General features: G+C 39.3%; 1 protein-coding gene across 1 annotated transcript in view; it reads left to right on the top strand.

Annotated features, from left to right (window-relative positions):
• SNTB1 (syntrophin beta 1) overlaps positions 1 to 11327 on the top strand; it is a 289632-nt gene extending 278305 nt beyond the window's left edge. The window contains exons 7-8 of the mRNA XM_054497824.2: positions 5099 to 5289; positions 8128 to 11327. Of these exons, the coding sequence (XP_054353799.1) occupies positions 5099 to 5289; positions 8128 to 8220 (284 nt within the window). The 3' untranslated portion in view covers positions 8221 to 11327. The remainder of the gene's footprint in view (positions 1 to 5098; positions 5290 to 8127) is intronic.
• The last annotated feature ends 1414 nt before the right edge of the window (positions 11328 to 12741 follow it).

The raw sequence follows: 12741 nt of genomic DNA, 5'->3' as shown, positions 1-12741 counted from the left end.
ATTCTCAAAAAAGGTCAAATAACTTGCACAAGATCACACAACTAATAAATGACAGATCTGACTTCAACTCTAGGTTGTGTCACTCTGAAGTCCACTCTTTGTCCACTATAGTTTCTACAGAGACAAGGAATTTCCCACAGTTATGCCACTGATCCAACAAAAATCAGTTCTGCTCAGGCTGCTGTGATCAATAACTTTCATGCCACTCTCCAAAACACAGAGAGAAATGATGATAGACATCAAAACTTACATATATAGGTATATAGATAGATAATTTAAAATTTTTAATTGGGCAAAGATTAAATAAGGGACTGGAAACCCGGTGTGGTGGCTCACGCCTGTAATTCCAGAACTTTGGGAGGCTGAGGTGGATGGATCAGCTGAGGTAAGGAGTTCGAGATCAGCCCGGCCAACATGGTGAAACCCCGTCCTACTAAAAATACAAAAATTAGCCAGGTGCGGTGGCGTGTGCCTGTAATCCCAGCTACTTGGGAGGCAGGAAAATCGCTTGAACCCAGGAGGCAGAGGTTGCGATGAGCTGAGATCGTGCCACGGCACTCCAGCCTGAGTGACGAGAGTGAGACTGCATCTCAAAACAAAACAAAACAAAAAAAAAGAGAATGGAAAAGTAATATCAAATCTTAGGTAACATTACTAGGTAAATGCATGCCGTGCAGTCTTATACATTTGCTAAGTTGTACTCCATCCGTATTTAACCCAGTGTTTTTCATCACTCAGGAAACTATACAATTAACAATGTCTATAATGTTCTTGATCCTGAATCTAAGGATCTATAATGTTCTTGATCCTGAAATCTAAGACAAATTGTTTCTGGTTCTGAGCTCTAAGGCCAACCTCTTCCAGGTCTCCTGCAGGCATTCATCAAAGGGCATTAGGTGTCATAGTGGCTAGTACCCTCAACAAAAGTCTTCCAGTAAATCTAACTTTGAGTTTCATATAATAGTTGCTGTTTTCCCTTTTCTATTATGCTTTCTTGCCTATTCTTTCATTTCTCTCTGTCACTGAGGAAGCAGTACAAAGTTATAGTTACAAGTAGGGGCTTAAAAGTCAGATAGGCCTGGATTCAAATTCCAGTTCTATTTCTTTCATAATCACTTACTGAATGTCTTAGTTTCCTCATCTATAAAAAGGAGAAAGTAATAAGACCTACCTCATAGGTTTAACAGGAATAACAGTACCTAGTACCTACCCCAGGATTGTTGTCAATAAGTACGATTATTAGTTGTTGTTCTTGTAATTATTGTCCCTAGACCTGTGCTGCCCAATATGCTAGCTTTAAGCAGAGGTGGCAATTTAAATTAATTAAAATTTAATCAGTTCCTCAGTCGCACTAGCCACATTTTAAGTGTTCGGCAGCCACATGTTCCTAATGCCTACTTCGCTGGGCAGTGGACAGCACAGATCTAGAACATTTCCATCACAGTAGAAAGCCCTGTTGTACGGCTCTGCTTTAGAGGAACAGGATTTCCCACAAGACATCTTAAGAACCATGCTTCCAAGCTTTAGCTGCACTGGAAACAATGACAACAATTTTATTTTCAATTTCATTTTAAAAAGCCTCAATTTGCTAACCCCCAATCCTACCTGTAGAGATTCAGAGTCAGCAGTTCTAGGATGGGGCCTGATAATTTGCATTTAACAAGATTCCAGGTGGTTCTGATGCTGCTGGCCCATGGGAGCACTCTTTGAGTCGTACAATGCCAGGGTGCAACTTCCTGGTCACCCAGGAGTACTCTTTTTTTTTTTTTTTTTTTTTGAGACGGAGTTTTACTCATGTTGCCCAGGCTGGAGTGCAATGGCATGATCTCGGCTCCCTGCAACCTCCGCCTCCCAGCTTCAAGGGATTCTCTTGCCTCAGCCTCCTGAGTTGCTGGGATTACAGATGCCTGCAACCACGCCCAGCTAATTTTTTTATTTTTAGTAGAGATGGGGTTTCACCATGTTGGTCATGCTGGTCTCAAACTCCTGACCTCAAGTGATCCACCTGCCTCAGCCTCCCAAAGTGCTGGGATTACAAGCATGAGCCACCGCGTCAGGTCCCACCCAGGAGTATTCTGAAAGATGTGGCACATGTTAACATGTAGTAGGGTTTTTCCAAATTTCCTCTATTTATGCAATCATGAAAAATGAGATGTTTTGCAGAACTTCTATTGCAACATATCCAAGATAATCAGTGCCTTTTTGTAATTATCTTGAAACTAATTAGTGTCCTCAAATGTTTCCCATCATTGTTGAAGCCTTGTAGGAGTATCTTGGAAGCTTTTATTTTTGATGCCTACTCTGAATGGCAAAAAAAAAAAAAGTTTTGAACTTGAGAGTTGGAAGAAGCTTGAGCCACCTGAATACTAAGTTTAATAAGGTTACATGTGTAATAACAGAGAAGTTCAGACCCTGTGCAACCATTTGGGGAGTGTTGTAGGAAAGAATGAAGATGCTCAAAGAGATTTGGCTTAATTTACATTCTACAAATTTTGTAAAATCTTTCTCTAATAAGCTGAACTCTGCTTTGACAAGAAAACACTGGGGCTATTGATTGACTAATTAGTGGAGAATAGCAAATAATTCTGTGAAGTGAGCTAGCTGGGTGGTGGAGAAGAAAGTATGGAAATGACCCAAAGTGTGATCCAGTTATAATTTGAAAGATGCCTGCAGAGAGTTGGGGAAAGAGGCCTATGTTTTAATCAGAGCTTCAATTAACTTGATAATGTGTTCAATTTATTCTGTATAGATTGAGAACATCTTCAGATAACTGAAAATACCCCAAATACCATTTGAGGTCAACCAGAGTATTTGAAGTCAGTTACTCCACAAATACCATTTGAAGTCAACTAGAATTAAAAGTAATCACAATCTGTTAATTCAGAATATCTGATGGTATAGCTTTAACATTTGTTTAAACACTGGGGAAAAGAACATCATTTTTACAACCCATTCACCCACATGGTCTGTGGGTCATAGAAATGAAGAGTATCAAAATGGCGTCAGTCATGGGACACACGCCTATAACCCCAGCTACTCAGGAGGCTGAGGCGGAAGGATCCTTTGAGCCCCGAGTTTGAGACCAACCTGGGTAACATAGGGTAGACCCCTGTCTCAAAAAAAAAAAAAATGGAGGGGTCAAGACAGGGAGGCAGTGCTATCAGCACAATCTCTATGCTACTGTCCTTAGACATTCTTGAATGGGAGGGCTGGCAGAGGGCAGGGTTCAGGGACTGTGCCCAGAAGGAGTTATAGACCTGTTAGAGGAAAAGATCAGCCCTAGTTACAAGTTGAAAGATATCTGTAAGTCAGTCTGGAGAAGGGGCATATGTTTTAATCAGAGCTTCGATTAAAAGCCACCGCATTCTGTGAGCAATAGAAATCTCTATTTCTCCCCCGAAACTTTGGAGGCCTCCCCGCCTACTGTCATTATTCATGAGGTAGGAAAGCTGAGCGACTCTGTGCCCAGCTCCCTCCCCACATCCGTCCTTGTCCTGAGTGCCAGAGCATGAGAAGGGACACAGGACAGAGTGGAAAGAACTTGAATTTTGAAAGCCGAACAACCTGGGTGGTGACGACGTGTTTACCTCTCTGAGCTTTCCTTTTTCCACCTATAATATTGGGCTGTGTTCTGGCTTCAGGAGTGTGTGGTTTATAAAGCTGAGTGGAGCAAATGATGATGTACAGCAAGTTCTGAATCAATAAAGCCCTTGCTCTTATGCCTTCAAGCCCCACCCCCAGCAGTGAGTGTCCTGGTTTCCCTACATAACTTTTAGATGTAGATCAAAACCTGAGCCAATTTACTTGTCAGGTCTGTTAAATGTGGTGTTTTGTGAAGCAAAAAATCCAATCTGATCCTTAATAACCTTTTTCAGAACTCTTTGATCAAGAGTTTTAAACATTCACAAGCCTTCCTAAATAGGAATTAGGATGCTGTGGCAGTCCCCTTGCCCAGCTCATAAGCTTAAAGAGCAGGACTCTTTTCCTAAACATAGTGAGAATCCCAGATAAAAGCTGGCACCACACCTGCTCAAGAGGCTTTTGCTTTGTTTCTTTGGATTGGAGGGCACCATGTGGATACCACCCCTGAGATTCCTGGATGCCACACTTGGAGTGCTCTTCACGGAAGATGCCACATCTGAGGTCTGTCAGCAACAGCAGCTTTTCCAGGATCCAAGATCGTCAGCGAAATTAAAAGAGCACCCCTCTCAATTTCTAAAAAGAGATTTATTAGACTATTAAAAATTAGACTATTTTTAAACTACTCATTCCTGACTTATGTATTTACATTAGTTAATTTTGATAATGTCATGGGTGTATGCTGTCTTCTTTCACCAGGTGATAGATATAATTGTGTGTGTGTGTGTGTGTGTGTGTGTGTGTTGATGATAAGGTTGGTGATTCAAAGGTGGCTTTATCTATTTAAAAAAAAATTTTTTTTCTTTGAGACAGAGTCTTGCTCTGTCACCCAGGCTGGAGTACAGTGGAGCAATCTCGACTCACTGCAACCTCTGCCTCCCAAGTTCAAGCCATTCTCCTGCCTCAGCCTCCAGAGTAGCTGGGACTACAGGCACATGCCACCATGTCTGGCTAATATTTGTATTTTTAGTAGAGATGGGGTTGCACCATATTGGCCAGGCTGGTCTCGAACTCCTGACCTCAAGTGATCTGCCCACCTCAGCCTCCAAAAGCTGGCATTACAGTTGTGAGCCAGCGTGCCCACTGGCCTTATTTAAGTCAAAGTTCTGTTTTTTCTGGCTTGAGACAAGGCCCACAGGGCCGTTGGAAGGCAAGTACACCTATAGACCTGTGTGTTGTTAGATGGCTACATAAGGACTAGAACCCAGATAAAATTCAGTAGATCCTAGAAAAAGGAATTTCTTTCCATTATTTTTCCTTAGTTCTATGGGGCTTTTAAAATTACAACACCAAAATAAATCCAAAGAGAATATTTTCATGAACAATGACTATATTTTTATTTTAGCAAGAAATTCATAGCTGGTCGCTGGGACTGAGGAGGCATGAAGTGAGTGATTGGGAAAATGGATTGATTGCCATGGTTCATACTTGTCTCTTTTTCTCTCTCTTTGTCTCTCAGCTTGCACCTACAAAAACCAGGAGTGCCGTTTGACCATACATTATGAGAATGGATTTTCTATTACCACTGAACCACAGGAGGGTGGCTTTCCCAAGACCATCATACAGTCTCCTTATGAAAAGCTCAAAATGTCTTCAGATGATGGAATCAGGATGCTGTATTTAGATTTTGGAGGCAAAGATGGAGAGATTGTAAGTGTACTTTTCTTTAGACAGTGTGATTTCATATATTAATATTTCATTATGCAACATAATGCTGCCTTACTCTTACTTGGCATTTGACTGCTAACGATGTCCTTGCAAGCCCGTGTTTTATTTGATCCGTGAAAAACGGTGATTAGATTCAATTATTTCAGAGTTCTATTCTTCAGTCTCATTTTCCATTAGAAGACTACATAAATATTTGAGTCAAAGGAAAGAATCCTTTACAAAGTTAGATTAAATTCTTATCAAATAGGGTCTCACCAGCTTAAAAAACGTACCCTGCAGTTTTAAAAAAGTATCAAGCGTCTCATATGACCTTGGCATTGTGCTAGACGTTAGGGATGCAGTGAAGTAAAATGCATGGTCCCTACCATCAGGGAAGTCTCCGAGTAGAGGACAGAGAGCAAAGAGACAGGAGGGGCCAGAGGACGAGCAGAGCAAGAGGGCAGCAGGAAAATGAAAAGAAACTGATCAACTCCACTGGAGTGGAGAGAGGGCCAGAGGAGGGTACAGAAGCGTGGAGCTGACATCAAACAATATGCAACAAAATTAGCAAACTTATCCGTTAAAGTAACATACGTCTCATCTCAATGCAAGTAGTCCATGTGTTGAAATTCATAATTTCCTGAGATGGTTTCTGCCTTCCATAATGAAAAAGTATATGACTTCACTTTCACAGAAGGGTGAGAATTGCACATGCTTATGCTCTCTAGCAAGTGTCATCCTTGGCATTTCAGGAAAACATAGCATCTCATTTAAGCTGTCAAATGTAGAACTTCAAAGAGGACTTTGATTTCGTAATGACTAATCTCTGTTTAGGTCCTCCCTAGTCACTGGGTTACTCAATAAATTTGTTGGCTTTCAGGAAGGAAAGGGCAGAACACACTTAACAGACCCTAGGGACTTTTTTCTCTCAAAATTGCAGCCCCACTCTTCTAAATGATGCCATACTTCTGGCACCAAGACAGTACCAGATTTCTTGCCATGAGTGCCACAGGCAGCCACGATGGAGGCCATTCCCCGTGGCTGACACTTGGTTTGCTGACATTCACTTCCTGAGAGTTATTTCTAGCCAAGCATTTTTCTAACTTTTAAAACGGATCTACAGAATTTTTATCAAATGTTTGTTTGTATGTTTCAATCAGTAGGTTCAGTGTGAGGCACCCACTTGGAAATAAAGTAGTGACTTGAAAGTCCATTTTACTAAGACTATTTCTAATTCAGTTGCTGCTCTATCAATCACCCATCATGTACTTTTTCCTAAAGGTGACTACTCTCTAGCAAAGTGGAAAAGAACATGAATCAGTCTCCTGCTTTATCCTTGGCTTAAAAATTCAAGGCTATTTTTGCCCATGAGGAAAATCACTTATGTCTAAATTTCAGCCTTTCTGCCTGTAATTACAGCCTGACTTGGAAGATTTAGGAAGAACTGATTTTTACTGCCAGTACATTTAGTTGATGAGCTCAAATTCAGACACAGCCTCCTTCTCCTCTACCCCCTATGTCTGTTTAAGTAATCCTGGAGGTGGGCCACAGACCTTCCCAGTGTGGAGGGGGAAGGGAGCAGAGATGAGCTGTAGGAAATGCAATAAACTGAGGGTCAAGACCTGGGTTCTCTTTCTGAGTCTGCAACAAACTCACCAACTCTCTTGGGGAAGTCCTTTCATTTCTATCTCAGTCTCCCCATCCATAAAATACACGGATTGAAGTAGCTAATCTTTAATGTCCCTTTTTCAAAAGTTTCCTTCTGTATTAGTGACATAGAATGTTGTGGTTAAGCCCTGGCTCTGGCATTAGACAGACTTGCATTTGAGTCCACACTTTTTATTTACTGTAAGATCTATATTTCAGAAAGTTTCATAACTTCCCTGAATCTTAGTTTCCCTATATAAAAAAAATGGAGATAATAAGAATAGCTTCCTCATCGGGATGCTGTGAGAGAGAATTAAATAAGATAGTGGATAGAAGATATTTAGTACAGTACCTGGCTCATAATGAGTACCACCTTAACTTTGGTAGCTATAATATGCTCCGGTTGTTCTGATTCTCCAACAGTGTCATCATCAGAACAAAACTGGGGACAGCAGAAGAGAATTGAGAACAACTCTCCCAATTTCCCTAAATTAGGTCAGGTGATAAAATTCAACTTCTGAAGGACTCTCCTGCTCAGACTGTAAGTCTTGCATGTGCCAGATTCTCAAGGAACACATCAAGAAGCATAAGACTTCAGATGGTGCCTTCCCAGAGATGCGGCATACGTGCTTTAACAGTTCAAGACTAGAGGATGGTGACAACACAGCTGCTTAGCATGGGTTCTGTGTTTTACAATTTACAAGGAAGTTTCACATATAGTAGCTCCTTTAATCCTCTAATGACTCTGTGAATTAGTAGGACTGAGAAGAATTTTAAGAGACTTATCCAAGATTATACGTCTAAAAAGCATCAGAACCAGGATTCAAACCTAATCTTCAGATGTGAAATTTAGTACTGTTTCATACTGTATCAAATCCGATATGAATAAATATCACTATTGTGGTACCAAAAATAAATGGCTTAGACAGTCAAGAAGGGCAACATCAATATTTATGGTATTGGTATATCTAAATTTCACAGGAACTATTTTGGAAAAAAGATATATGAGATGTAAGGAATAAGTTCAAAGAGTTGTTCCTTTATCTCATTGAGGGGCAATGATTTTAGAGCATAATTGCTCCAGTCAACACTTAAAAGAAGGAAGTGCATATAGATTCTTTTGATGTGCAAATCGCCCATCTACATCAAGCATTAATTTAAAATCGCTCATGCTCTCTTCTTTTTAAATTTCAGCAACTGGACCTTCATTCCTGCCCCAAGCCAATTGTTTTCATCATTCATTCCTTCCTGTCAGCTAAGATTACAAGACTGGGCTTGGTGGCCTGAAGACAGGGGCGACTTGCCTTTGAGAAAAGAAGGGCTGCAATGCCACAAGAGACCGTGATGTCAGACACCATCTGTAGTGAGCAGCGCACCAGATGTAGCGTGCTACAGTCAGCTTTAGCTCTCAAGAGTCATATGTAACTGTCCCAGACTCCTCTATCAGTTTCAGCAACTACAAGGGATACCCTGCGAAAGTACCATGAGAAATATCAGAGTAAAACTTTCTAGAACAGTACAAGGTTAAAGAGGTGAGGTGATGGGAAATACACAGCATAGCTTGGAAATAATGACAACCAAGGACATGACCATTAGAACACCATGTGCAGATCTTAATAATCCCAGTTCCTAGGCAACTGGTTCACCAGGTACGCAAGGGCCGAATAGTTGAGAAACGGACATTTTTACCTACTCCTCCTAGCCCCCTATCCCCAGTAACAGTGATCCCTTTTCTTACTGTGATTTATTTCCTAATTCTTGCTGAGTTGACTTTCCCTTGTAGGAAAAGAAAAATACTTCAAATAGAAACCCACCTTTTATTTAAGTATGAAGCAGCTGTTACTTTTTAAAAAATGAATTATCTTTCAATGGTGTAGAATGATTCCAAAGTGTCCCCATTAGCATATACTGAGCAGGAATTAAATAAAGCATCAAATACTGATCTGAGCTGTAAGCTAGTAGAATCTGAGCCAACGTAGACTGCTTAAATTGATAAGCTTTGCTAAAGAGTTGTATGCACAAAGGATGATTAATTCTGGAACTATACTCACACCAAGGTCTGCTGTCTCATAGCCAAGAATTACAGCTTTATTTATAGAGAGTGAATTATGGGTATTTTTTCAGAAAATATTGTCATCCGATATACACATAAAACAACTCACATTGTTGGAGTTAACTAATTATCCCCATTTTATGGTTTTCAGTGGAAATACTAAGCAACTTATTGACCCTTGTTTTTGCCTGTGCTTGTATGCATGCATTTTCAAGCAAGTAATAGAGCAGCCTCATTTAATTCCGGATAATGCTGGGTTTTACATATAGACTGAGTGCTATAATCAAATCTATTGATAGTATCTGCAGTTCTTTCAGAATTCCAGGGAAATAATATAACGACCTGATATTTTTCTACAGGAATATTTTCAGACATTATATAGCACATTACTGATTTAATGCTTTTGCTTTTATCTTTCAAAACAAATTCACTAAAAATAACACCTACTGATTTTGAAGTCACTTTTCTCAAACCTTGAAAATGAGCTCTAGGATCTCTATAAACATTTCTAACACTTTTCCTGTAGTTTACACAGACAGACATCTATTGTTAGACCTGTGTGTTTTTAAAGAATCATATGTTAACAAATACCCATGCAAAGAGCTTCAAAAAGTGAAACCGTGTTAAAGGAACACGATTTTACTCACTCAGACATATTTGTTTATTGAATTGCAAAGTTTTATTTTAAATCAGCATTTCCCCAAAGAATATATCATATGACACTAGTTCCAAGGGGCTTGACTGAGTGGTGTTTTGCTGGGAGACAGGGGTTTGTTAATACACTTTACTAAATACTGAGCTGAAAAATGTTAAACAGATTTCACGATTGCCTCCTTGAAGATTTTAAAGTTCATTGTGGGTCTTCAAGGGGAAATCTGGTGAGCCATTCCTCACACTAACCTACGGGACTCCTTTCTAATGGAGCATCTTGTGAAGCTAGTGGGTTTTTTTTTTTAATGCTTTAGAAAACACAGCTTTAGGATATTGACTTTTTGTTTATTTCTATTTTCAAATGCTGAAAAGTCAAGTCCCAGCTTGAATACCATAGAAAACCTTTGATGCATTTGTAAATTATATTGCACTCTTTCACTATATATTTTCAAAATCACTGGAATGTTGTTATACAAGAGAATTATAATTGTGTATTGTAAATAACATATTAAAATACATATATTAATGCCAATAGTTAAATTCAACAATATGTAATCTAAGGTGCTCAGTTCTACATGAAGTATGAGTTAACTGCTCATAATTAAGTTGCCAAGATTCTATTATATATTTATAGACAAATTAAAATGATCATAATTACAAATATGATTTCTTTATCACTTAAGTTTTGGGCTGATTAATATCTGTGTGTGGGTCAATGGAAACTACATTCTCTACATTTATAAAAATTTAATTTAATTATTTATATTTTAGGAAAATATATTTGAATAAAATTACTGCATTTTCTGGAGTAAATTAAAATGTTATTAGCAAGAAATAGAAAATTTGACTAAGATAATTGTGTATATGAATCATTTTTCCCCCCAAGTTAAAATGTATCGTAATAGAGAGGCTCTAATGAATCAATTTCCAATACTCATTTCTTTCTCATTTTGAATTCAAGTTACAATGACTTTACACTGTAGATTTTAATCTTGTCTGATGTGTGCTGGTGTGTATGACACAAACTCATAAGTCTGGATCATGCTTGGGTACAGTCAATGAATCAACCGAGTCACTTTGAGGAATTTGTTTTTGTCCAATTTGCTCTGTGCTCAATCCCATGAATTATTAAATTTACAATGTTTGTCCCCAAATGAAAACCAATATAAATGAATGATGTTTTAATCTGTACTTTATGGGAAGTTGCCTATTTGTCAGTAGATGTGGTTAAGTGAGTCCTCTGGTGCAGTGACATCCTTTTAAGCCATCTCATAGGGATTTAAAGAAGGCCAATAAGAATACAGATACTGGTTTTCCTTTCTCTGACTTGAACTAAGTAGGAGACACCAAACCATAAACCTATTACAAACTACCCAGGCAGAGGCATTTACTTAATTCATCAACTAGTGCAATTAAAACCCTGAAAACACATGATCCTTGTTGACTCTGCTTGGTTGAAGCAGGAAAGAGTGGTCTTGATGGTCAGAAAGTTTTAAAATTAATGGGCAGGGCCTTTCTGGCCCCTGTTTTCCAAATACGTTAGATATTCCATCTTGAGGGGATTGGAGTAGGCTACAGTGAGGGGGTAATTTTTGGATGTATCTGGACTTTTAAAAAATGTGCCTATATTTATAGCACCATGAATATTATGTAAAATTTATATATGAATTAAATAAATATTCACCTCTGATTTCCAGTGCAGAAGTTTATATTATATTCTAAATATATAATAGGGTGACCTGGACTCGTAGAAGAGCATGAGAGTACGAAGACAAGTCTTACTATTCTCTTCCATGAAGTGCTGATGGATAAACGGGATGCCACCAGCAACATGTTTGTGTGTTCACTTATTTTTGCTTTTCTGAATTCATTTAAAAATATACGGGATTGGCCAGGCATGGTGGCTCGTGCCTGTAATCCCAGGATTTTGGGAGGCTGAGGCAGGCAGATCACCTGAGGTCAGGAGTTCGAGATCAGCCTGGCCAACATGACGAAACCCTGTCTCTCCTAAAAATGCAAAAATTAGCCGGGCCTGGTGGCAGGTGCCTGTAATCCCAGCTACTCAGGAGGCTGAGGCAGGAGAATTGCTTGAACCCAGGAAGTGGAGGTTGCAGTGAGCCAAGATCATGCCATTGCACTCCAGCCTGGGTGACAAGAGCAAGACTCCATCTCAAAAAAAAAAAAAAAAAAGTTGCTTTTTTTTTTTTCCCATTGCAGCAAAGTTTAACAGATCCCTAGAATATTAATATTGTCCCCAAATTATTAAGTTGAATATAGTTTCAGGATGGGTCTTCACCTAGGGCTTAGGGCTCCCATTTTGACTAAGTTTTCATGGGATTTGATACATACACCAAGCTCCAAATACACAAATTCTCTGTTGTACTAGAATTTGGTTTGTTTAAATTGCTTGTAATAAATGTCATGGACTGGGGTTTCAAAATCTTTTTACTAGTTGAAACTTTAGTAATATTAAGATTAAATTTAGAACTATAGAATCACAATTTTGAAGAGCTCTTAGAGGCTAGCAACCATATTTTAGCCCAAAGTTTATTATTTCTTTCTTTTTTTTTTTTTTGAAGGAATGAAGGGTTTTATTGACAACGAAAGTACACTCCACAGTGTGGGCCTGAGCATAGGGGGTCAAAGGCCCTGTTACAGAGTTTTTATGAGTTTAAATACCCTCTACTTGGGGTATGCCCTATGTAAATGAAGAGGATGAAGTAAAGTTACAAAGTCATTTACTCCGTGTACGCCCTCTGGAGAGGCTATTTCCTGTTATAGCTGAAGTGTGAATCAGCCTTATGTTCCCTGACTCCAGACTCTATTTTCCTGCCTCATCTCTCCACTTAGAGATGTGATCCTCATAAATCTTTATGGGAGGCAGAGGGACCGATGTTTTTTTTTCCTGTAACTGCTTCAAGCTGACTTGAGGCGTAGTCTCTATCTTTTGGGGATCACGGAACCCTCACGCTGCTCTGTCTAGTGGAGGCAGGGTAGTTTCTTGATGGCCAGGGGTGATGTCTTCACCTGGAACTGGCTGGAGCCTTTGTGGCATGATCACCTGAAGCTTGATGGTCTCTTAGGGGTTCCAATGGGTGCACAGT

This window comes from Pongo pygmaeus, chromosome 7 (assembly GCF_028885625.2).
Source record: "Pongo pygmaeus isolate AG05252 chromosome 7, NHGRI_mPonPyg2-v2.0_pri, whole genome shotgun sequence".
NCBI lineage: Eukaryota > Metazoa > Chordata > Mammalia > Primates > Hominidae > Pongo > Pongo pygmaeus.
Note: the sequence above shows the minus strand (reverse complement) of the source record. Positions and strands in the feature narration are given on the sequence as shown.